The sequence below is a fragment of the Anser anser genome (assembly GCF_964211835.1).
Source record: "Anser anser genome assembly, chromosome: 6".
Lineage (NCBI taxonomy): Eukaryota > Metazoa > Chordata > Aves > Anseriformes > Anatidae > Anser > Anser anser.
In genome coordinates this window covers 33,872,492-33,898,874 of record NC_139726.1, presented here as the reverse complement: position 1 = coordinate 33,898,874, position 26,383 = coordinate 33,872,492, and the positions used below count along the sequence as shown (strand labels likewise).

General features: G+C 42.0%; 1 protein-coding gene across 14 annotated transcripts in view; it reads left to right on the top strand.

Annotated features, from left to right (window-relative positions):
• UNC80 (unc-80 homolog, NALCN channel complex subunit) overlaps positions 1–26,383 on the top strand; it is a 128,924-nt gene that overhangs the window by 20,447 nt on the left and 82,094 nt on the right. For 6 of the 14 annotated variants that reach the window (XM_083842103.1, XM_083842096.1, XM_083842094.1 and 3 more), the window contains exons 9-22: positions 3,442–3,576; positions 4,233–4,455; positions 5,342–5,482; positions 8,476–8,744; positions 9,348–9,713; positions 10,475–10,621; positions 12,576–12,723; positions 14,088–14,236; positions 15,052–15,218; positions 15,935–16,036; positions 16,955–17,169; positions 17,691–17,797; positions 19,099–19,258; positions 23,775–23,947. In XM_083842103.1, the coding sequence (XP_083698229.1) occupies positions 3,442–3,576; positions 4,233–4,455; positions 5,342–5,482; positions 8,476–8,744; positions 9,348–9,713; positions 10,475–10,621; positions 12,576–12,723; positions 14,088–14,236; positions 15,052–15,218; positions 15,935–16,036; positions 16,955–17,169; positions 17,691–17,797; positions 19,099–19,258; positions 23,775–23,947 (2,502 nt within the window). The remainder of the gene's footprint in view (positions 1–3,441; positions 3,577–4,232; positions 4,456–5,341; positions 5,483–8,475; positions 8,745–9,347; positions 9,714–10,474; positions 10,622–12,575; positions 12,724–14,087; positions 14,237–15,051; positions 15,219–15,934; positions 16,037–16,954; positions 17,170–17,690; positions 17,798–19,098; positions 19,259–23,774; positions 23,948–26,383) is intronic. The other 8 variants (XM_083842097.1, XM_083842095.1, XM_083842105.1 and 5 more) reach the window with 6 other exon arrangements.

Sequence of the window (26,383 nt, the reverse complement as noted above, 5' to 3'; positions counted from 1 at the left end):
GTCCTCTGTAGGCGCTGTTTGCGTTAGCATTGTGCTGGTTCTTCTCTGTGCAATAAGACACTTTCCTCCTTTCACACACTTGGCTGTTTCTTGCTTTTTCAGGATGTTTCTCTTGCAGAAGATTTCTTTACTCAATTGCTCTTCACTAACGTTTTTCTGTTAAATCCATTTGGCAATTCCACTGGGTACTTTCTGGCTGTTAATGTGAGGACTGTGTCCAGGGCATTCTTCCCTCCAGGGCTATATTTGATTGCTTTTTGTAACCTCTGTGTCAGTCCTGTGTATTTTTACTGTGCTTCATCAAACTGGAATCCTGTTTAAAAAGGTTTCCAATTTGTTAAGCAGAACAGCTGTGATGGAGATGGTGAAACAGCCTTCCTGAAGCTTGTCTCCCCCCTTCTTTACAATTCTGAAGGCTGAAGTCTGTGCAACACAGACACCATTCCCTACCATTCATCCTGGCTGACTGTAGGCACTTAACTGAGGTTCTTAAATTCAGTCTCATCACTCAAGGCTCTGTGCTAGTCAGAAGAGAGAGATCCACCTCCAAAGGACTGAGATTTGTCATTTCTTTCTAACCGCACAAGAGGTTGTATGCTGAGACTTTACCAGGTCATCGGTCAGACACAGGGATATGCTTAAAAACTTCTTTTTTGCTCTGGATCTTCCAAACTAAATGTCATGTTTTCTGCTCACAGGTTGATGAATACGTTCTCAAAAATATCACTCTCTGTTTCAGTGGGATAGGTTTAAAGTGTCACGCACAAACTGATAAAAGACAAAAATAGCTGCATGCAAGGCAGATCAGGGACCAGCAGATTTTTCTGATAAATCCATGTTACTTATGTTATTCTGCTGTTTATCAGGGTAACTTCCTGCATTTCCGTAAGCCTCAGCAAAACTCTTGCACTTCTTGTTGGTTTCTGTGTGTGAAGTAACATTTTAAATATAATCTGGGGCTAAAGAAGTTGGGATCATGTGTTGAGAGAATGCAGGAAACATCCTCCATATCTTGCCTAGTAAAATGAAGAGCAAAGTAGGGAGAGATTCAGTGCAGCATGCCAGTGCTCCTTGTTGCATAACAAAAGGGTATGGGGTGTGGTGTGAATAAAGAGAATACTGGGTTCCTCTGGAAACCGACTTTAATCCAAACAGATTTCAGAGCTGGCAACACATGATGAGGGAAACCTGCACTGCACCTGTATGCAGTGAATTAGTGTAAGGACAAGTCTGAGAAATGAGACCTCATGAGGCTCACGAACATCTACGGTCTTGCAGTAATGTTGCAGGGGCGAAGAGCCAAAGCTTAAATTAAACATTAGACCAGTGCAGCTGCAGTGACTCACTGCAGTGCTAATATAAAACCAAGAGTCTCAAGAGCAATACCTTGAGAGCTGAGAGAAGTACTAATGAGCTGCTATCTTTACGGTCGTGCAGAAGGAAGGCAATAGAAAACAGAACAAGATCTAGAGTAGTAGCCCCCAAACTATTTTACTTTCTTTTGCATCATATGCATATCATGAATACAAGATAATGTACTGCACAGAAGCCATAACTACATTTTTGATCAGTCTTCAACAGGAGTACTAGCTTGATTCATTAAAATAGGTCACATACCACACTGTAGGTTAAAGCTAATTCTATAACTTGCATTTTTGTTGCTTGATACCTATCCTAAGCTGTTTTTTAGAACTGGAACTGTCTTTCTGTGTGTTTATATGCTTGTGTCATGGTGTAGGTCCTGATCCTCACTCTGTCCTTTTGGTGGAGGGTAATGAATCAGAATTAAATGCATATGTTTTCCAGCCAGAAGGAGCCAAAGAGCTGTAAAAACCAAGAACCAAACCTTACGGAGTACTTGCTGGCCTTGCTGTTGAGAGAATCTAGGGCTGAATCTTAATTTGCTGTCTGATGGATTTTGTGTATGACTTCTCCCGTGAATCTTTAGTCATATATGCAAAATGATTTAAAAGCATGCCTTGACTGAATGTGACTGAAAACAATTGTGAAGTGGAATCTTTCTATTGTTGGGTCTCCTTCATTCATGTGTTTTGATAAAAATAAACAGGAAGGGTTTAAGGGTACTCCTTGACTGCTATGAAAAGTCCCCAGAGAATGTCTGGTCCCCAGTAATCCCAGTAACACAAACACTGTAACTGGTCCTTAACGCTTCAGCTGCAAAGTGTCACTGGCTTCTGCAGGACCTTCATGTGCATAAAACTGCACACTCCTGTGTGTTGCAGAGCCAGGATCTCTACCTTTTATTCTGTAGGAGTCTTCAGCTATAGATGGCATATGGCTCTCTGGATTGAAAGGGAAAAGGTGTTTTAACGTGACCAGTTGATCAGCACAAGCTGTCTGAAGGGGAAGCAAGGCAGAAGAGCATCTCCGTTGGAAACAAGCTGATATTTAGGCAGGTGAAATTTATCCTGAGGGAATTTGGTCAGGTCAGCTGCACAAACATCTCATGGAAAGTGGCATCAAATCTTTAATGAGAACAGATGGTCGGGAGCTGAGCTACCTTTTGTAGCAAAGCCTTTCCAATACAGCAGGCAGCTGTAATGTATTCTGCTCAGTGCAGAAGGGGAGCAGAGTGCCCTCTACTGAGGTGTCAGTAAATTACTCTGGCCGTTTTCCTTGCCTTGGAACGTTCTGTGCTTGAAGTTGTAGGGGCTTTCACAAATATGAGTAGAGAACCATGATGTGGACAGATCTTGCAGCACTGTTATTACAAGTGAGGGATGCTTACTGATTTTGAAGTCTTAGGTTGTTTTAGTGGGTAAATAAAATTAAAGATGAGTGCTGCCTCAGTCCTGTCTTCCTTCCTTCTCCCACAACAGCCCACAGCAAAAACAGGCTTGTAACATTCACAGAAAGTCTTGTAGTTACGAAATTTTGTATCAAAAGTACTTTTAAAAATCAAATTCTCGAGGGGACAGTGCTGCGCATTACAGCTCAGTTCCAAAATACGTGATTAAGAGCGTACATCATTAAGGTCATATTCTCTCATAACTTAAAACATTTCACAAAAAGCAGCAGCTATAACTGCATATAAATGTAAACCAAGGCGTCAGGAAGATCGTCTGCCACCAAAGACCGTACTTGGGATCAGAATTGGAGCAGAGCAGACCATGAGTCTTCTGTCCCACTAGACCACACTGACAGCAATGCCTGAATCTCTTCTGTGGCAGCACAGTGTGCTGACCCCCTTTTTTTTTTGTTCATGATGACAAAAATATTAGACAGGTCAGTAATTCTAGGAAATTCTAAATGTTTTTATTTATTTTTCTTTAAATGTGTGAATGGTGTTTTCTGTGATGAATTGAATGTCCTTCTCTGCTGTTGTGCTTCTCCTATGACAGCTCTTGGATGCAGCTCTTCTATTAAGCTGCTTATCGTCTAGTTCTCGTTGTGCTTATTGTCTTGTTTTGGGAGCTGCAGGATCTTACAATGAAATGTAACGAAGAAGAAAAATCACTAAGCACGGAAGCATTTTCCAAGGTTTCACTGACCAACTTGCGTAGGCCAGCAGTTCCAGATCTCTCCACTGACCTGGGGATGAACATCTTCAAAAAAGTGAGTGGAAGAAAATTATACTTAATCAAATTTTCCAGTGATTCAGCACCTAAATGTTCCGCTAAGTAGCAAATGAAGGTCTGCTTGGACTGTATATACATGCTGTATGTGAGATTGACATCTTTTTTTTTCATTGGGAGTGATTTTATTTGTAATTACCTAGATTTTTATGTGCACTTTCCAATCACAATACTAAAACCTTTATTCAAATAGTTATCCTGCTGAAACTGCATGGAGGAGGGTACTCAAACAATGCAGTTTAATGTCCAGATTTTTAAGTGCTGGTTCTTGCTGTAATTCCAGATAGTTCAGTGAAGTTTTTCTGATGTTTTTATGCTATGAAGCCCTGGGTTTGCAACCATCCAAGATACTTAGCAGAGTTTTGCGTATTCTGCAAATCCAGCTTTCAGGTATGAACATGCCATAAAATTTTAAAAGGGCATTCATCCCATCCTATGGGAAGACTGAGTTCCTTAAAATATTTATATGGTCCCAGAGTGTAGATAGTTCCTATCATAGTGAATGGCGAAGACAAAAAGCTCAGTGTGTAAGGTTACAGCTGGGCCATATACCTCTTTTACTTTTTTCCCTCAAATAGTAGTTGAATGCCTCAAAGCCTCTACCTGCTCTCATCTCTGCTCATTTTTCTCCTGCAGTTTAAAAGCCGCAAAGAGGACAGGGAGCGTGAGCGCAAAGGGTCAATTCCTTTCCACCATACTGGGAAGAAGCGGCAACGGAGGATGGGGGTGCCCTTCCTCCTCCACGAGGACCACTTGGATGTCTCGCCCACTCGCAGCACTTTCTCTTTCGGCAGTTTCTCTGGAATCGGAGAGGACCGGCGTGGCATTGAGAGAGGAGGATGGCAAACCACCATATTAGGTGAAGCATTTTTATCTCTGCCCCAGGTTCTGTGTCATTTCTGTTCTCAACATTCAGAGAACGGCAGAGGCTCTTCGTTTCTCCATCCATCCTATTGCAGCCTTATATACCCAGTTCTGTTTACAGCATTAAACACCTGCTCACAGAGGTGGCAACTGCGCTGACAACAGACCTTGAGTAACTTACACTTTCTTTAATTCACTTTTTCTCTGAGAGCTACCATCATATAATGTAGTAATAGCTATTGTAGCAACTTGTATTCAAGCAGTACGGTCACGACTATACTTTCTCCTGAGTGGTAGGAAGCATTATACAACTGCAGCTTAAAATAGATTTGAGGAATGGCTGCATTCTTTTCTTTTAAAAAGAAATCTCTGGAGAAGCAGCAATATGGTTGTTAGATGCATGACAAAAAATGTTCAGTCTTCTTCAAGTGAATGTTGGATACAAAATAGAGTATTGCCTCAGGTAGTGAAGCTTACCAGGTAACTGTCTTGATTTTTGCAAAGATGCAGTGTTTAAATTTAAATATGGGCTTGTTCAATCTTCCAAGTTCACTCAGCATTATCTAGGCATGGTTTCTGTTTCACAGACTTACTCAGAATGTCATAGATTTTCATCCTAGCATACTTTCTTGGAGATGGTACAAAGTAAAAAATGATTGTCTAAGGCCATGCCAGAGCATTCTCATGTTCTTAGTTTTTATGTCAATGACCCCCTGCAAGATATCCCACTATTACCTGTTTGGTTCTGCTTCACAGGGTCCTGGAAGGCCTTGACTTCTGCTGACTCCAGTCATTCGATTTCTAACCTCAGCTACTGTCTCTTGCCTCCAAGCACTTCTCAGATGAGTGAACTAAATATCAAATTCTTGTCTTCACCCTAGGAAAGTTCACCAGACGGGGGAGCTCTGACACAGCAACCGAGATGGAAAGCCTAAGTGCTAGGCATTCACACTCTCACCACACTCTTGTCTCTGATCTGCCAGACCACTCAAACAGCCATGGAGAGAACACAGTCAAAGAAGGTAAATCTAACACATCAAGAAAGAAACATTTCACTGGAATATGAACTCCAAAAATCTGAGGAGGTGTTACTGTTTCCATGTATGAATATATGACTAATTGTTTTTTCCTATTTTTTTCTGCATCTCTTGAGGTCTGTCTTGTTCTATGTAGAAACATCTTCCAACCCTTTCATGTTTACCTTGTGCAATTTATCCATAAATAAATAAATAAATAAATAGTCAGCCATCAGCAGGGAGAAGAGAAAGGGTTTGGATTTTTTTTGCTGTACCACAACACAGTGCAGATCTTTGGGCAGAAACTTGGAGTTGCTAACTTCTGTGGTTTCATGGGGAATGTTGTGATACTTAATGCCCTTTGTCAGTCCTCAGTTGCTCGAATATGCTGAAAATACCACTTTTTTCTTATTTTTCCTTGGTTCTAAATAGAAGCCAGGCTTTCAAATTTGCTCGGTCTCCTTGGGCCCGTCTGTCTGGGAACCTTCTACAGAAAGAGCAGTGCCAGTGTGACCACTATGGGAGAGCCCCTGGTGGGATGAAGTCTATTCCAGAAGGAGGAGTCTTTCTGTTGGCAGGACAACTCCACCTTTGTCAAACATTAGCCAAGCAGAGGAAAGTTCTTTTCTGTCAGCAGAGCTGTCTGCACCAGAGGGCTTTGCTGGTGCTGCTTCTGCTGCCTAAACATAGTAAATTTTTCTCCCTCATGAGCAGTGCTACTGGCAAACCTGGCCATGGAGGTCAAGCCTCACTTTAGGCAAGTGCAACCCTAAACCTTGATCAGGGAACAGAAAATCACAAACCCCATGGAGCAAGGCACAGTCTATCTGCACAAGCTGTCAGGCACCATACCTAGGGGGATACTCACATGTTACATGCTGTAGCCTTATGAGCTCTCAGAGATCCTCACTGTGCTCTTTTAGCACAGTAAATCTGAAAAGTCAGAGAGGATGGATTTGTGTCAGCTCTAATCTAGCATGGGAACATCTCCTTCATCTCTGCTTTGTGACTCTGGGGTGAAACTCTTCTCCTGGATCAGTTTTATGAAGTCTCTGTATACCTGATCTGCACTTGTTCTGTGGGAGAGTAATCCCACACACGACAACAGCTTTCTAGCCAAATATTTTCTAAAAAGTAGTTATATGCAATGCATCTTTTCCTGGTTGCACCCCAGGTACAATTGTCCTGCAACTACATGAACAGTAGGACATATAACACTATTTTCAGGGCTAGTATACAACTTTGAATGAAACATTCTGTAGTTAAAGGATAAGTACAAATATTACTTTTTGGTTCTGTTTTATGTGCCCAATTATATTCATACGTGCTGGCCATCCATAATTTCCTATGTGTTGTCTAATTTCCATGGCCAGGAGAAATTTGCTAATAAACTAATTTTTCTGGCTGGCACACAGTCAGAGATGAAAAATTAGTTATGTCCTATGTAGCTGCTCAAGAGAAGTCGTGGACACATGCTGCAGGCCTCCATGGATGTAAATTAAGAGTCTTTAGTCCTCCTTCTCTGCCTCTGTGCATCCCATCCAGCAGGCAGCTCTTCCAGTGATAATGAAATAAAGGTGCAGTACAGGAAAAGATATTTTATGTAGGTCTTAGTAATGGATTTTTGTTACCCATTTCAAAACAAACTAAGCAAAACCTCAATGAAACAAAAAAATAGCTAACCGTAGATAGTCATAAAACTTTATAGCTCGGGAACAAAGTTTCCTAATTCCATATTTTCATTATTGTTCTCTTCACCATATAAATGTCGGTGATTGCCATTAAAAAGTCACACATGCCAGCAAGTAATCCTGATGTCACATTAGGTACAGCAGTTACTTCCTGTCCTAATCATTGACCAATTTGTAGCCCGGTTCAAGGTAATGCCATTGACCTTAGAACATTTATCTTAATAAAAAGCTGCTCGTTCAGTGCTGGCAGGGTTGCACAGGTTACGCAAAGGAAATGTAACCACTGCTCTGGCAAGTTGTTATTTGCAAAACGTAGCTAGTCCACTGTTGAGTCAGTCCTTGAAGACTATGTTCAAATTTATGCTATTTTATTAATTAGAACATATTAATTAGCCTTAGACAGAAGTTCTTTGTTATTCTGTAGTCCTGTTACTGTACTGCCTCAGAGAAGGTAGTCCAGTCAACACTTTGGGACACATGGGGTCTTTCTACACTACAGAGTGTGTAGACCTACTTACAAAGCACCAAGCGTAGGAAATTACTCATACCATGGCCTGGAGTTCATCATGAGTTGTTAACACCACAGTGAATCCTTGATAAAAATTAGCCTGTGTTGCCAAAAGGCTGTCACTGCCTGAGCTGACCAATTTAAAGTTAAGCTTAGCTATGTCATGATGTCCTTTCTCTGGGCACTGTGAGCTTAGATGCCACACTGCCTTTCTCATCAGTCATTTTTACATTTTGGAGATGGTTTAGACTGCCACGGGTAGTGTTAGGAGCATACTGCTCCTTTATTTTTTTTCTAACTGGTATGATGAGATCTTTCAAGCTGGTGTGACTTAGAAAGCTGTTTTGAATTGGTGCTGTTCTTACCCTACCTGCACTCCTGCATCCAACTGCAGAGTCCTTCCTCTTCCCCTTGCAGTGGTGCAGCTGCTTCTGACACCAGGCACTTCACCAGTAGAGAGAGCAAAGCTAGCCAAAAATCTAATCCCCCTTTTGGATTAAATTTAAACTGAGCTCCCTGGTGTGCTTAGCTGCCCAGTAGACTGAGATCAATGTAAGCTGCCATGGAACTATACTGCTAGAGCAACGTTGCTGGTGTTCTACTGTGCAGTGGCTTAAAGGAAGAAATGAATCTTTGCTTTCATCCCTGTACCCATGATAGGAATTAGGAGGCTGTTTTGCCTTTCGGCATTACAAAGTGCATTAAGAGCTGCACCTTTCTTGTAAACAAGCACAGCCTCTATTTGCTGTATTATAACTCTAGAGATGGAAACTCACAGGTAGCCATTTTCCTCCCTGCAGTGCGGTCCCAGATCTCCACCATCACGGTGGCCACCTTCAACACCACCCTGGCCTCGTTCAATGTGGGCTATGCCGATTTCTTCAGCGAGCACATGAGGAAGCTTTGCAACCAGGTGCCCATCCCTGAGATGCCGCACGAGCCGCTTGCGTGTGCCAACCTCCCGCGGAGCCTGACAGACTCCTGCATCAATTACAGTTGCTTGGAGGATACGGACCACATTGATGGAACCAACAACTTTGTCCACAAGAACGGCATGCTGGATCTCTCGGTAATTGGCAAGGAATGAGGAAAGCCAGGTCCCTCTTCTGTCAATATAGCTGTACCATTGAGATCAGGGTTTTGACGGGCTTTTCCTCCACCTCTTTATATGACTTCTCTCAGCTGTACATAAAGGTCAGTCAGATACATTTGTGCATATCATAAAAGCCTCCTCTGAGATACTGCAACTCTTATTACTCCTTGCAAGGAGTGCATGTGCATGTGGAATGCACACATCAAACCTTAAGTGATATCATTTACTTGCTGTGTTCCTGGAGCATGCACCAAATTCTCTGTAAAACAGTATAAAACTGAATAAGCACCTTAACGGCACCTTAAAACTCACCTTTGCTGCATTTTCTCATGATGACTTGACAGCTCCTGGAGCACTGAAGCAGTGTTCTCAGGCTCACAGATGTCATCTCATGGTTTACCTTTCTGCCTGACTGTGCCCAACCTGTGGTTTCTTGTCTACACCTAGATTGTAGGCTCTTGGGATTGAGGGTTGTGTGTTTTTCATTTTGAGTTTGTACTGTGCCTAGAACTCCAGGCACCGAATAGTACTAGGAGAGCAAACAAATCTGACTGTAAATATGATGTTTGAATCTACCAGGTGGTCCTGAAGGCTGTTTACTTAGTCCTGAATCATGACATCAGCTCCAGGATTTGTGATGTGGCACTGAACATTGTGGAGTGTTTACTTCAGCTTGGTGTGGTGCCATGTGTAGAGAAGGTACGGAGGAAGAGTGAGAACAAGGAAAATGAGGCCCCTGAAAAGAGACCAAGTGAAGGATCCTTCCAACTCAAAGGGGCTGCTTCCGGAGGTTCAGCTTGTGGATTTGGGCCTCCCCCAGTCAGCGGAGCTGGAGATGGAGAAGAAGCAGGTGGTGGAAGTGGTGGAGGAGGTGGAGGTGGAAGTGATGGAGGTGGTGGTGGAGGAGGAGGGCCCTATGAGAAAAACGACAAAAAACAAGAAAAGGTTTGTTGTGCTTGCCTTTATACCATTTTGGAATGTGGTGTTTGTTAAGATAGAGGATGTGTGTGTATGCAATTGCCCTTCTGTTTTCCCTCCTTTTACTTTGCACAACAATGACAATTTAATTTGTTTTCTTCTGGTGCTCGCCAAGGTTCTGCTGAAGCAACGTGATTGGGAATTTAAGTGCTGTAACTACTCCAGTGAAGCAACTGCCAGAAGCAGAGCTTGTGAGCCTTGCATGGGCATTTTCAGTATCCCGTCAAAGTGCCTGAAACCCTCAATCACAATGATTTTTGTTTACTGTGCATGGCTTATAAGAAAAAACAGAATCCAGTGTGTGAGCACAGTTTTTCTTTGATGACCAGAAATCATAAATTTTTCAGTATTGCTGTGAGAATTGGCCAAGAGGAGCTTTTGCTGACCTCCAAAGTTGTGATTCATAGTAGTATAATACTGAAGGCATTTTAAAAATGTTGTTTTTCTGCCCAAGCTAACCAGCTCACTCTTTTCAGGCATATTTTTTTGAGGTAAGTGCTGAATAGTATTCACAGCAACATGGAGGGGCCTTTGCATTTATAACGTGGCTTTTTGACAGGAGTTGAAAGGGAGGGGGCTAGTCCCCTATGCAGTATGCGTTTTAAGAATAACAACTTTGTAAGGAAGTGTCTGGGAGGAGAAATGGACAGCAATTTTTTAAAAGTAAAATGGTAACAAAATGCCAGTGGTTGTGCCGGGGTTTCACACTGACTTTCTGTGATTCTCAGGATGAAGGTCCATCTGTCAGCACCCATAGGCTGGCCCTCACAATGCTGATAAAAATTGTCAAGTCCCTGGGTTGTGCCTATGGTTGTGGAGAAGGACACCGAGGGCTCTCCGGAGATCGCCTGAGACACCAGGTATTCCGGGAGAATGTAAGAAAATTAAAGCTCATTAAAATGTCCCCCTTGTACTTTTGACATCAGCTGCTGAGATTGCTGTCTGCCCCCTCTGTAGCTTTTTCTGTACTGGCAGTAGATGTGTTGCTCTTTGTCTGAGCTCACAGACTGTGTTGCAGCCCAGCTGTAGCAGATTTTCATATCTCATTACCTTCCAGACCCTGGGGCTTGCTAAGAGCACACCTGCGACCCAGGGTGCTTCTCAGCACCCCAGTGGATAGGTTGTCTGAAGAGGCACACAAACATTGGAGCAAAGCTCCATGTGTGCTGCTCTAAGTCGTTTTTTACATTGGTGGTACGCCAACACAGTATGCTGTTTACAAGAGGTGCCGCTATTGTGGGTTGCATATCTGAATTGAGAAGTCCAAGACGTCGTTACGTCCATCTTCCCAAATGGCAATTATGACTAGTTGCTGCTGGGCTGCTCCATAAGCTCCCGATAGTTGGAGTGCACTGTGCTTGCAGGCATACTCATGTACTGCGAGGAAGCAGAAGGCTCGTGGCTTGTTGAATGCCAGGGTGAACGGTTACCATTGATTCCTTACACTTTTGATTCTGCCAAAGTTGAGGCAGCGGAAAGCACCCAGGAAGTAACCCAGACATTTTGACTTCATCTGGAAGAGTTTGACTCCCTGAGATCAGCCCAATGCCCTGTCAAATGGGAGCCTTCCAAAAGCTTTCTCCAGCACATGCCTCCTCCTTGCCTTCTGTGCTTGCTGCAGAGAACGTTTTTGATGACTGTAATGAGAATTTACCCCCGTCCACACTGGGGGTGAGAACCAGGTGCTTCTCCATGGCTTTGGTTAGCCTGAGCCATGCCAACGGAGCTGCGATTTGGTTCTGGGATCTGAGCTAGATGGCTCAGAGCTGGATTGACTGCTTCCATATCATGCACCCTTCTTCTGTTAGCTTGACTCCTGGTTACTAAGGAGCCTGCAGCAGCGATATTAATTGTGGACACAGGGAGACTCGATGGGGTAAGAGTCACAGTGGTAACAGCAGAAAGGTTCTGTATAGAGCGCTGGTTGAATATACACCAATATTCATCAGGGTGTCAGTTAAAGCTTTTACATTGTGTTGGAGCTCAGCCAGCAGAACATTCAGGCCTATGCATAGCATTAGGCATAAATGAACAGGTCTCTTGGAGCCAAGGTTCTTATCAGGCTCATTGAACTGAGGTCTTTATGGGAAGAGACTTTCCTACGTGTCAAAGTCTTCTGCTTTTTCTGTGTCTTTGTCTGGCCAGACTGCTTTGCATGCACCATTTGTGTTGACTGCATGCACAATCACGTCTGAGTTTACTAGAAAGCTAAGCACCCTTTTGTAGGTAGCAGAAGAGTTGATGCTCCCCGTAGAGCTGATATTTCAGACTCACTAATTCCATCCTGTTTGGGGTCCCAGTAGGATGGATACTTTTCTGATAAGAAGTTGACAGTTAGTAGCTTTTAAATATGAAGCTAATGTTTTGCATGATATAAATTGGTCACAGGGTGCAGGTGCAGGCTTGGGTCTGAGCCTTGGCTGAAAGTCAGATGCTTGAGGCTAAGAACTTGTTTCAAGGCAATAAGCCTTGACCGAGGCGTTACATTCCTCCTTCACTCCTGTTCAGTGGGATTTTACCTTGGCGGAGGAGGTGGGAAGAAGAGAGGCCTTGAGGCCTGGCTGGGAATGGCTTCACCACCACCTCCAAACAGTGGTACCCATACTGGTCCACTCTCGCCTTGTGCTGAATTTCTTGTTTGCTTCAGAGGCAAACCTTGTGTTCTGTTACAGGACCTAAACCTTCTGGATCCTAGGTTACTTTAGACAGCACAGCAGAGCACTTATTTAGCTAGAGCAGAAAGGGACCCCAGAATACCCAGCTGCTATTAGCGAAACTTAGACCTGTACTTTGATGTGATGTGATATGATTTGATGGATGTCGTTGCAGGCTCAGAACTGCCTCACAAAGCTGTACAAACTGGATAGGATGCAGTTCCGGCAGACCATGAGGGATTATGTGAACAGGGATTCTCTCAATAATGTGGTGGATTTCCTGCATGCTTTACTAGGATTCTGCATGGAGCCAGTCACAGACAGTAAGTACAGCTGGCATCAACAACACTCACTTGAATGTTCCTAAACTTTACTGTCAGAAAGAAGCCGTGTCTTTTTCTTGGCCTTTAAAAAAATAAAAAAAAAAAAGTGAATGTAAATCTTCAGAATATACAGACCATATCCTCAGCCAGCGCAGGTCAGCGGAGTTGGAACTCCTCTGATTTGACCACCTGGTGATCTCATACTGTGAACTGGCATTACCCAGTGCACCTGAAATTGAAGGCATCTCTTTTGATTCATCCTACCTGTTGATCATGGCTCTTGAAAGAAAATATCTTCATTCAACTATGCCTCAGGAAGGAACTTTGCTATCTCATGACATGACCAGGCGCCAGCTGAAATGGCCTGTTTAATCCAGGGTTTATTCTGAATGGAGATATAATTGAGCATTAAAACCCTTCATGGTGCCTCAGGTGAGGCAGGAAAAAGCAAGAACAGATTGAAAAAAACAAGAATATGAACACACAGATGTGCATGCCTACAATACAACTGTGTGTGTGCATGTATATGTTTTTTATTTTCTTTTTTTAGTTAGGAAAATTATTTAGGATGCTATTTAAATGACCAGACATTTCTGATTGGCCACTGTTTATGACAGTAATTAACAATGATTGTTTACAGAATAAAAATAACTGTTCCCAGGTATTCAAGGAGTCTGTCTTGTCTGTTAGCCTCTCTCTGATCACAGGCATTTCAGAGAGAGCATCAAAAAATCAATGTAGCAGGCTTTTGTGAAGGAGATGCCCATGGAAAACTTCCTCAATGTTCACTAATTATTGACATGCTTATGCTTTGAAGAGTGACAGCTCATGCAGCTTTTGAAAGTTTTTCCTTTCACCTAATAAAACTGAGATGTTTCTTGTCATATGAACGTGTAATGCTTTTTTGAATCTTTGAGAGCTTGGTCTCCTTATTCACCTGGCAAGAACAGCGTTCCTCTAGTTCAGAAGATTTTCTTTTCATGGGTATTGTCACTTTTCCATTTAATCAAACATCTCTTATTCTTTAGAATAGTAAATAGAAGTGCTGGAGGTTTTCTTCAAATTTTATGTCTTATTTTATACATCTCTAAGTGAGAGATGTGGATAAATGGAAGCCTGACTTGTTCTAATCTTCTTGATCCTGTTTCATACTACTATTTCTGGGAAGATTTCATCATTTTCATTTATTTTACACTTCCTTTCTGCCTTATTTTTTGTGAGGTGAGATTGCCAGAACTGAGCATAAGATTTTAGACAGGGACCTGCCCTTTTCTTGTATATCTAAATACCGTAACAATTATATTTAAGCCATCTTTTTTAAAACATTCTTAACCAGGGTGTTTGCTTGTACTTGAATTTCACAGACAAGGCTGGATTTGGGAATAACTTCACCACAGTGGACAACAAGTCTACAGCACAGAACGTGGAAGGTATTATTGTGAGCACCATGTTCAAGTCGTTGATCACTCGCTGTGCTTCTACTACACATGAGCTGCACAGCCCGGAAAACCTGGTAAGCAGCTGATTTCATATCTGCAAAGTTACTTTTTCACTTGGGTGTGACCAGTGAGGCTTCGCAGTGAAGAAAGAATTCACTGTAGTCAAATACCATGAGCATAGCAATTTTTTTTTTTTGTTGAAGGCTTGTTAGGAAGTTCCTAGGCTGGGAACTTTCAGAATAATGCAGGCTCTTTCGGCAAAGTTCACAGACTGAAAACCAGATCCTGTAAGTCTTCCCTCCACCTTCTTGACCTCAGAGATAGAGATGACTTGCCACATCACAGATCTGTATGAATGTTCAGAACTAAAAAGAGCCTTGAGTGTAGGAGTAAGCTGGGGAATGAGTCACTCCTCTCTCTTCCCATGGTGTAGAGCTCTAAAATAATTAAGAAAAATTCCAAGACACCCACTGGTTTTGAAACAAAACATGCAGTTTTTTGCACTATGCTTTCCCTCCCACCCCTTCACTTGGCTTTTTCATGCTTTTTAAGGTTATGGGATAGATGAATGGGATAAAACAGGCTTTAAGCCATCTTTGCAACTTCCTCATCTAGCCTCTGATCCCCCTACATTTGCTTCAGCCCGCTGCAGAGCATGTTCCATAACAATAATGCTCCTCACTGTCTGCTTCTTCAGAGCACACTAAATGGCAACTTTGCCAGCTTTTGATCTCAGCCAGAAAACACAAGCCCTGTGCACGGAGACATCAGACAACAACCAAAGGAAGTAGTGGCCTGCTGAAGTACCTTAAAAACTATTAATTCTCACTGCTTCTTCACAAACTGCAAACTGAATTCTCTTTTCTCCTCGTGATGTCGTGCTACCCAGGGCTTGTACTGTGATATCCGTCAGCTTGTCCAGTTTATCAAGGAGGCTCATGGGAATGTCTTTCGGAGAGTAGCACTCAGCGCCCTGTTGGACAGTGCTGAAAAGTTAATACCAGGAAAAAAAACAGAGGAAACAGAGCAAGAGCAGAAACCTTCAGGGAGCAAAAGGTTGGTGTCTGGGAGGGAGAAGGCAAATGATTAATTTGCATATGGCTTTATGACTATATGCAATGAACACAAATGCAAAAAGTCCAAGGGCTTGTGTGTTTTCTCTTCAGAGCTTATGTTAGTTCCTGGTGCACAGAACTGTCCTATGGCAGCAGCCTTCTTTAAAATTTAATGAACTGAGACAGTCATAGATTTACAACAAAAGATGTTAACCCTTGCATAGAAGATGTTGAAGGGAACAGCACAGTGGACACACTGGGGAGAGAAAAGGCTAAAAGAAGTAAAAAGCATAGTGTCAGTCCCACAGCACTGCATGAACATAGCTTTTAATGTGTGTCACATCCTGAGGAGGTTAGTGTTGCTTATCTGACAGGTAAACCCTGGTATACGAAACAAGTCCCAAAAGAAATCTAAACCTGACATGTTTCTTTATCAAAAAGAAATTTTTTCTTGTGCTTTGAGGCTTGCCTTATTAAAATGCTGTGAAGGAGGATTAAGAAAGCTGAAAAGCTCCTAAAAACCTTGACTTTGCCTCTAAGGGCCGGTGCCTTTTTCAAGAATGACATACGGAGTGGCAGTAAGTTACTGAAGAGATGGTGCATCTGTAAAGCTGTTTCAGTGTTCAGCAGTGCTGATTTCTGTGTCGTGTAGCTGTGTGATGACCACAGGGTGGACCATCCATTCACTTTAGCTGATGATGTACATTGTCTGTATAGGTCCGAGGTGGGAAGCATCATCATTGACAAAGGTCAGGCATCAGCCGCACCCGATGAATGTCGCAGTTACATCTCAAGCCGCCCAATGCAAACTCCAGAACAGTAAGTAAATACTATTTCACTGCATTATTGCCAGCAGCCTCCATTTGGGATTAGTGCATTGCATATTAGATAATTGGCATATAGATAACTGCTGTAAGGCATTGCATATTTGAAGTCTCTGCTGTCCAAACAACCATACCATTTAATATTGAAGTAAACTTAATTGGTATTCCTAAGAATTTTAGAAAATTTTATGAATAGCTACTGGTCTCCTAAGTTACTTTGGACAAGTCTTTTAACTTCTCCGTGCCTCTGAATACCAGTTTGTCTTGTTAAAGTGTTTTGAGATGCACTGTAAGAAGACATTGCTTGCACAAGGGCCTGAGCTCTATTATTATGTATTCTCTGGCATTATCTGAGCCTGCAAAGTCTCTCCCTTGCTGAGACTGCAAGGATAACAGAAAGGCCTTTATTGTGCAGAATTATGGCAAGCTGTTCTTCTCTGAGCCCTGCCACAGCCATAGGAGATTGCAAGAATACAGCAAAATGTGCTGTCCCCATTCCGATAACTTAATGAGAACTGTGACTCCAACAGATTCACAAACGGCTATCATGATGTTCTAAAGCTCTTCAGTACACACACTTGTAGAAAGCACCAGTGTAGTCTTGTCAATATGGGTCGTTTTGACCTAAAGAAGATGATTTGGTTTTCACTTTTAGGAACAGAAAATTGGAATGACCTGTTCAGTGGGCAAGCTCTTCAGGGTAGAAAAGATTGTTATTATGTGCCTTGAACAATATTGAGCAAGTTGTCAAACTTGATTATGTCCCACTGAGAAGAGTATGTTTGGAATTCAAAATGTAACAACCTCAAAGAATAGAGAGGTCAGGAGGGGGCTGTGGGAAGGAGGCCTCATTCCCCTGAGCATCCAAACTTCACTGAAGTTCAGTTCGTGTTCTGCATCCCTTTTCTTCCAGTGATGAGCAAATCCAAGGCGCTGTTCTGGGACGCAAGGACTTCTGGCGAAAGATGTTCAAGTCACAGAGTGCAGCAAGTGATACCAGCAGTCAGTCTGAGCAGGACACATCCGAATGCACCACTGCTCACTCTGGAACCACTACGGACAGGCGCTCCCGCTCCCGTTCCCGACGAATCTCCCTTCGAAAGAAACTCAAACTCCCCATAGGTAAATGTATGTCTCTTCATGTTCTATATACATACTGCATGTGCAGAGAAACACAGATAGATATATCTGTCTTAAGATATATTGTAACACAGTTCCTTATTGTCCAAGTATACTGTATATTCTCCCAAGACAAGGTGGGGAATGCTGCACACTCTCTCCACTTTGCAAATGGAGAACTGAGGCAAAGGGAAACATATCCAATCTGCCAAAGGTAGCAAAGAGTATCTGTGGCAAAACAGAACACGCAATCCGTTTCTCCATAGTATGCTAGTAGCTTAATCTTCTAGGCATTGAAGAGAAATAATCCAAATAGCATTTGATAGATAAAACATACATCATTTACAGATCTCAGAACCCAGCCTTGCATGGTAGTTAATGCATGTAACATTAAACGGTTTCCTCCCCTTTCCTTCCCTTTTCCTATATCCTGGCATGGCTGTTTCAGAGGATATGTGCACAATTGCTAATAAATCAATTCTGTTTGGAAGCATTTTCAGAACTGTTCTGAGTAGCTTATTCTGCAACAGGGAACTGGCTGAAGCGCTCCTCCCTCTCTGGCCTGGCTGACGGGGTGGAAGATCTCCTAGATATCAGCTCCGTTGACCGTTTGTCTTTCATCAGGCAGAGTTCCAAGGTAAATGCATTAGACTCAGTTGCAGAGAGCTTGTAAGGACAGGATCTGACTGTTTGTAGCTGTCCAAGGAAACACTCTTATCAGGGTTGGCGTTGTAGCCAATGTGACAGAAGTCTTCAGAACAAAGAACATCAGAATTTGGTACTGGACTTCAGCACTGTAAGGGAGTCTCACATTTAGGTGTCTGTCCACTTCTTAGAGTAATACATAAGTATTTGTGTCAAGTATAAAGAGTCCTCAGAGTAAGGGCAAGGAGGAAAGTATTTGTCCTGGCAATGGACATTACAGCACTGCTGTTCTCTGAAAGCAAGAATGTCTTTTTTATTTCCCCCCTATACTCTTACGTCTTCTCCACCCCAGTCCTTGCACAGTAGAAAAAAAGAGTTTCTACATAATAGGGTGTGTGTTCATTCTTCTACCAGTCTATTACTCACTTCTGTCTGTGAAAAAGCGTGGCAGAGCTCCACCTTTTGCCATTCCTTGTTGCAGGATTTCCAAATCCTGTCTGTCTCTAAATGCTGATGCAGTACCTTCTGCAGCAGATGCAGCACGTCATCTCCCCCAGCTTCATGCAAGTGAGAACATTCTTATGGAAAACAGCAGCTTTTCCTCTTATCTTTAAATAAAAATGGTATTGACTGGAGACAAGCTATATTTGGGCACCTTTTTTTTTTTTTTAATGTGTAAGCGGTCCTGTACTTTATAATACTGGAAAAATACTGAGGAGAAGATTTAATGAAGCACTACCAATATTTGGTATAACATTGAAGAGTATGATGTTGTTGCCAGGGTGTTTGGGAGATAAGAGTATAGTTATCTGATAATGAAGTTCAGAATGCAGTCTTGGTAAAAGAGGATAAGGTCACAGTGTTAAGACCTTGTCAGGAAGAACAATGGAGCTGATCCTCTGCACGAGGGATGTGGTGATGGTGGCTGTGGTATGTGAGTAGTTCCTTGTAGACTCTTCTGGAATGCGAAGAAGACTGGGTTAAACCTCCGCTGTACTTGTCTGTCTTTGTTCTTTGAGAGAGAAGTGCAGGCCCTGTCAATACACTTAAGTTTTAACTGTTGGTCACATTTCTCCATGCTTTGTGCCTTTACAGCCTCATGTGAAAGACCAATCCTTTAAGCAGAAAGCTTAAAAGATTAAGTGCTTCAGCCTACGTAAGTCTGTGCAGACCCACTTGTATTGCTATGGCGATCCACTGTACTCCTGCACTGCTGTAGACGCTTTGGTCTTCTTGCTTAGACAGGAGATGGTGGCGTGGCACAGCCTGACCTGGCCCTCTGTCTTTGCTCAGGTGAAGTTTACCAGCGCAGTGAAGCTGTCAGAAGGAGGGGGGCCAGGAGGTGGCCTGGACAATGGGCGAGATGAAGAGGAGAATTTCTTCAAGCGTCTTGGTAAATGGCGCACCTGCCGAAGACACCCATCCAAGCTTCATCACACAGAAGAAAAAGATGGTTAGAAATCAGGGTTCTCGTCTCCTTTTTTCTTTCTTTTTATTTTATTTTTTAACCTCTTTCTTTCTGTATTTCATCCCTTTCCCTTTTTTCCTGCTTTCTCCATAGTTTTTGTATCCATTCTTGCCTTCTCCGACTTTTTAGTCTCTGTAACTGTTTTCTTTACCTTCCTTCTTTCTTTTGTTTTAATTTAGAAAAACCTCTAGCAAAGTCATTTTTTTCCAGACGATCCAAATAAATTATGCAAATACAACATTTGGGCTTCTTAAATCAAATTGAATTTGATCAACACACTTGAAAAATTAATGCTTGCTTCAAAGCACTGATTCAGTTTGAAATTAGGTATGTAAATCTTTCATTGCCTTATATAGCAATGGGTATTCCATCAGTCCTTTTGTTTTTTGTTTTTTATTTTCTAATTTGTGGCCATTTGACAGTTTTAGCAAAGATCAGCACTGATGAAATGGAAAACCCTGCACAAACTTTGTTATAATTATCTCTTTTCTTCTGTGTTGCATGTCTAGTGTCTGCATACCATTCCTTAGGGATGCTGTCCCTTTTTCTTAGCACACAACATAATGATAACACTACTTTTCCTTTCCACAAAAGTATATTTAATTGCAATGCGTTTTCAAAATCAGCAATGTTTAAAAAGTGCCTTTATGAATAATACGAGGTCATGATATATTCTCTTTTCAAATGTCATGCAGCCATTCACATGCTCATGTCCTCGGCTCAGAGTTCATCTTTGTTGTCAGGAAGACAACCTTGTATCTTAAAGTTCTATTCCTGTTTTTCAAAACAAACAAACAAAAGCCTCCCAAAAACACATGAAAAAGTGTAGCTTTTCTTTTTCACCATGACCTCTGTAGCTTTACATTAGCTGGTCTATTCTCTGGCATTATGTTTTTTATTTTCTGACATTACACTTTGGCACTGCTTTGCATGTATTTTACCATCATCTGTCCCAGACCTGCCATGCAATGTGTGTAAGCCATTGTTTAGGCAAGTCGTATTAGCAAAGGATGAGCATGTCTCATAAACTGGTCGTCATTCCACCACTGCAGAAACACTGGTGCTGGTTTTCAGCCCATCTCCCAAGTTAAAAATATGTTCCTCTAGAAGGAGGTTGCCTCTGCCCAGTAGCTTTTTGTATTGTTTATTGTTTATTTTTTTATTGTTTATTGTTTTTTGTATTATTTAGCTGAAGGTGAAAACCCTGACAATAGAATGAATTGCATTATTTTCCTCATCCACTACTTTGCGCTGAAGCGGGTGTGAAATGCTTCCACCATCTTTTGTCCCAGCTCTTACTGGGAACAAACGACTCGGGCAACAAGATCTTTAGACTTCCCAGCTGTTTCTATGGCGCTCATATTGTGATTTGCTTCATATTTTCTTGCAGGAAATACTGTTTTTTCACCTTGACAGTGCTGATTTTTCACCGCTGTGAGTTTGCTTTTGTCTAGAGTGCTTTTGTCTTGATTTAATCACACAGACTTAGTCTTGGCCCTGTGAGCAGTAATAGCCTTGCTCCATGTGTGTGGCAGATCTTAAATCTATATAAAACTCAGATGACACATTAGTTACTGACTTTGTGATCTTTGGAAGTGTTGTCCACATTTCAGCCTTCTGTGAATAACATCAGATTTTGTCTAATCAGTGGCAAGAACTTGAGACTTTTTATATACCTGTGAGAGAAGAGATGTACATGACACATGCTTAGTTTTGACATACAAGTGCATTAGAAATGGGATAATAAAAACGGTGCAACTTACCATTAGCAAAAATATTAGTTTAGTTGTACATACCTGTGTGTATGTACACGTACTTGCATTTTGAAATCAATGTGAGGCCTTTTCAGGTGGTTTATGACACAGTAGAACAGGATCATATATAGTGCTTTCACATTTGCAGTGCTTCTGTGTATTCCGTAGAAATCAACATGTTTTATGTGTTTATGGAGAGGAAAGCAGAAGCCTGTCAAGATGAATGAGTGTACTATTAGATCCCTCAAGGTATGACACTGAAGTATTGTTTTGGAACATATTTCTGCCTTCCCATTCCTGACATTCACGATGCTATGCCATTACTGTGCTCATAATTTTCCATGTGGTACTTCCTCTTGTGTTTTTGGGTTTTTTAACACAGTAGGCCAAATTTAAAAAGAAAACACAGAAAGTAAATATACAGATATTTTAACATATAGAATAATCTGTCACATCATTTATGAATTGTAATCTTCATTGTGATACATCATCTAGATGACTGGAAATTCTGTCTGTGTCAGATATGTATGTATGCATTTGTGTGCGTGTGTATGTGTTTGTGTATATATCTGTATGTGTGCATATGTATACATATATATACACATAAATATATGCACATTCATGCATAAAAAATTGTTTACTTTAATGATCTTTATACTAAGAACACAGCATATATACGGAAGTGAGTTACCGTATGTTTACACGAGAGCCTTGCTGTTTCTTCAGACACTTACTGAAGACATTTTCAGTGACCATAGAGGTTGCCCAGGATGTTCAAGCCATACAGTATGGGCGAATCACAGCATGTGCTTGCTCCAAGGGACGATCTTGCATCTACCCTGGAAGCAGCTCTGGGGGGGTGGGCGCTTGGACACCCAGTGTCCTCCTATGCTGGAAAATGATCTTGAGGCTCACTGGGTGAGATTCCTGCAGGGTTAAGTCACACTAACGCTTTGTAAGCCAGAGAGAGTTCCCCTGCTGACAGCAAGGCGTAGCAGAGGACAACCATCAGCTGCTTCTGAAGGATTCCCTTGCAAAGCATCAACGGAAGTGCAAGGCTGGGACTGCAAAGGGCTGGAGTGATTGACTCTAGGTAGTACCACTGACCCCAGGTGATCTTTATATAAAGGTCTTTATAGTGGGGTGTTAGGGAGGTGCCTTAGACAAACCTTTATTTATCAGAAAGTCAAGTTTCAGTTCTTTATCTCATAAGAGGCACAACCCTAACAGGGCTCTGCCTATGAAACATTTTTTGTACCTCAGACATGAGTTAGTGTTACAACACGCATAGCAGGAAAGCTCAGGGAGGATTCTACAGGCTCTAAGGAAACAGGAGGAGTTGAAAGAAAAGGGTATTTGTGCCTGCTTATTTATGTAAGTGTTCTGCCTGTTCTTTCTACTTTTTTATTTGTTTGTTTGTTCCATTTTGATGAAGTATTTCCCAACATAGGAACATTTTGTTTACTGGAAAACTATGTACAGCTTCACTGAGAGAGAAAAACCACAGATGTTGTAAAGAAGTCTCTTGATATTTGATATCAGGGGAAAAATGAAGATAACACGTTGCCATTTTCTGTTGTGACTATTTGTAGTGGATAAGTGCTTTCTAAGTAATGCTGGGAACTGAAATCTCAACGGGACTTTGAATTTTCAGTCATTGTTCTTTCCTGATGAAGGAAAAGTCACAAAGTCCTGTAGAGCTGACATTTTGCCTCTTGTCTTCCAAACCCATGTTTAAAGCAAATCTTGAATTCTTCACTCAGTGTTGTCTTCTTCAGTGCTTCACCCTTCAGTATTCTGTAACCTTTTGTACTTTCACACCTAAACAGAGAGAGTATTGTAGATAAAGACAAAAAGCCCCAGAAACTGACTATTCTTATTTTGGCCAGCCACCTTGGCCTTAAAACTTATTTCGTGATTTCTCATCTGTGTCTTTCTGTCACTCTCTCAACTCTGGGTACAGACTGCACAATGATCTTCTGCATTAGGAAGCATTAATTCCAATCTGCAATGGGATTTGTCGATCTACCATGTGACCTCAGTACACGGGGTTTGAAATCATGCTTGAAAGAAGCCCTAAAGGGAATTGCTAACTTAATTCTCAATGCAATGCACTTTAAGGGAGAGAGGCTGGAATGATGGAAGATACCTAGAAACAGGGTCCAGTCTCACTTTGGGTGTTCTGGTCATTGCAGAAGATGTATGCGTAAAAATTAGACAATATGTGATTTCCACATGGAACGTTTATAATATTTACTACTGATTTTTATAACCTATTAGATGATATAGTATTACTTAATATATGGGCAATTAGGTTTATGTATGCTCCACTTTAAAGTAAAGTTTGAGGCTGATAGAAAAGCAAGTAAGGTAGGAGGGTATTCAGGAAAAAGATAGAGTAAGCATGATTTTCTGTATTAAAGAAGCAGGGAGGAAGGGTCATGTTCTGGTTCACCTGTGTTGGAGTAGGTTTGGGTTTTCCATGCCAGGTAGGGTGGCATTGTTTTGGGCAGACATCAGCGTGACCAAGACCAGAATCTGTCTCGCTGTACACCTATTTCATGGAAGTCATGAACAGTGTAAAAATGGCCCTGTTATCTTCAAGCTAGTACATCAAGGTGAGGAAGGGATTTAGACCAAGACTGTGCTCCTCAAGATTTTTGTACCACTATTTTAGTTGGTGAGAGACTGTGTTCCTTTCTCCCTACCCCTCTCTGCAATCCCCTCTGTACTCTTTACCTCTTTAGGTTGCCATAGCTTTGATGATCATTTGACCTCCAACCAAGAAGGAGGAAAATCCAAGAACGTTGTGAACCTGGGAGCAATCCGCCAAGGAATGAAGCGCTTTCAGTTTCTCCTGAATTGCTGTGAACCAGGCACTATCCCCGATGCCTCCATTTTGGCAGCAGCCCTAGATCTTGTAAGTCATTCTTTGGTTTGTTTTTACCTGCTGAGTGAGAGCATGTGCATACGTGGTGGTCCGTTGTCATTCACTGATGTCAGTCACGCCCACGCAGAAAGCAGGTAAAGCATTTATAGCAATGCCAACGGGCGGTGCTGTTAGCAGCTGGAGTTTTAGCACCCATGACTGGATGAGTGTGCAGAGAAATTGGGTCTTTTTTTATTACACGGCTCCACACAAATAGATTATTGCTAGCACAAAGCTTTTTATTGTCAGACTTCAAATTTTGCTCACAGCTGTTCTGCTTCTGCTCCTACTGTCAATACTAACCTTCAGAATAAGGAGTGAAGACTAAGTGACTACCTGGGGAGGCACAGTAATTCCACTCAGGAGTTCTGATAGAGTTATAAATACACTAGGCAACATTAAACTATTAGTCACTAGAGCCAGTCAGTGGAAAAAACTTCAAATGCTGCTGTGTGTGCTTTTAAATGCAGGTACTGCTAATTTGCAGATCTAAGACACAAAAGTGACACAATTCAGTCTCTCCTGCCTGACAGGGAGTGCCTCTTCTGTACCTCATTCCTTCCTTTCCTTGCAGCTGCTTTTTTTAACACTCCCTTCTGTTTATAAAGCAGTGGCTTTCAGCCTGTGGTTCATGGGCCAGTGGGGCTCTGAGGTGCTTGTGAGAGGGTGTGACGAAGACAGTCAAGAAAAGCCATCCAGTTATTTCTAACTTGTCTGCACAGTGTTCTTCTATTTCTGTAAGTTTCTGGGTGTCCACAAACTGAGAAAGGTTGAAAGCCACTGCTCTCAAAGCATCCACATCCTCTATCCCATTGTCTTCCTACTTGCCACTTCTTGCCTCTTAAACTGTCGTGCCATTTGTACTCATATTCAGTTTTTTTGCTCCCTGCTGGAGATGCCAGACCTATGGACTCCCATTCTGCTAGCGCCACCCTCTGAGCTGTGCTGTCTTGTCTACTTCATAGTTCTGCGGGTGATATACTCTGTGCACCAACTCTTTACATCATTCTTAACCTTGCATCCTTAGGTTGTAGCTCCCAGCAAGTCTGCCTTAATATTGGCCAAAAGTCACTGTTGCTATCACATCACAGCTAGTTCTACTCTTTGGACTGCTTCCTGTCTCTCTTCCAGTGGACAGATGCTTTCTTCACTAGTTCCCACTCTTCCTGGTAGGGTTTGTTGCCCCTCTGGCTGAAAGCTATAGAAGGAGTTGCTGGTTGTGAAGTCTGTTGTACAGCCTCACAGCCAGAAGTGGTTCCTACCAGTGAGGGTTGCAGTGAGCTTGGAAAATGGCTTGGGAAGATAGTCACTCCTGCTTTGCATGCTGCACAAAGACAAAATCATTCTTCAAGGCTGCCAGGCTACTACTACCCCATTGTGCGTGGGCAGGGAGAAGTCATTGCTGTCCAGTATGCCACTAAAATCCTTCTGGGGATGTGTTACTTTGTGTGCTTATGCATCAGCCTGTAAAACATGGATTTGACAATTATCACCTTATTGTCTGAAAATGTCCTATTTATTTTTTAAATTTGACACATGCTTAAGCCTCAGACCGGCTTATTATGTGCCTATGTATGAAGTCAACTGGAAACTACTGATATAAGTGAACGATTTGAAGATGTCTGTTCTGACTTCCCAGGCTGGCTTTTACAAAACAAAGTTTCGCTCTGTTTCCTGTCCCATGTAATGATGCAGATGGCTTCAGTGAGGGGCAGCGGTGTAAGGTAGCTCTCTGGCCAGAGCACATGGTAAGAGAGCAGCCTTGTTAAAGTCTGGCTATGAAGGCTAGTCTGAATAGTGTTTGTTGGTCCACAGTGACTCATTTAAAATCAGTAGAATCAAAATTATTATAGTGAATAAAGTGTTGATTTCACTACAGCCTCTGCACATAAGAGTATTAATACTTAAATGCATATAAAGCACTATAAAATTTTAGAGGATTTGGTAGTATTCTTAAGTCAGTACCATCAGCACATTTTAATTAATTTCTGGGTGGATTTCAGTTCTGACAAGTTGCCTTTGGAGATTGTCAGGCACTTAGATTCTGTATTTCTGTATTTGCTATCAGTCTGCAATCATCTAGTGAAGGCAGAACTGTAGCACAGTATCTGCTATGAAAAATTTCTAATACTTCCCAAGATTATTGAAAACTCTGGACCAAGGCCTTTTCTTGCTACTTGTGACTGGGATTGTGATACAGAGCAGAAGAGTAATACTATAGCTGCCTGAAATTCTTTTTTTTTTTCTTTCTTGGACTTCTACTGTGTGGTTTCAGAGAGGGTGTGACCTGATACAAAGCACAGATTTTTACATTATGTGAATTCGTAATTCTGCAGCCTAGTAGCAGGGAGCCAGATAAGCTGGCTCGAATAAACTGCCCCTTCAGAAGATACGCACAAAGTGGTTATATACCATGAAGCAGAAATT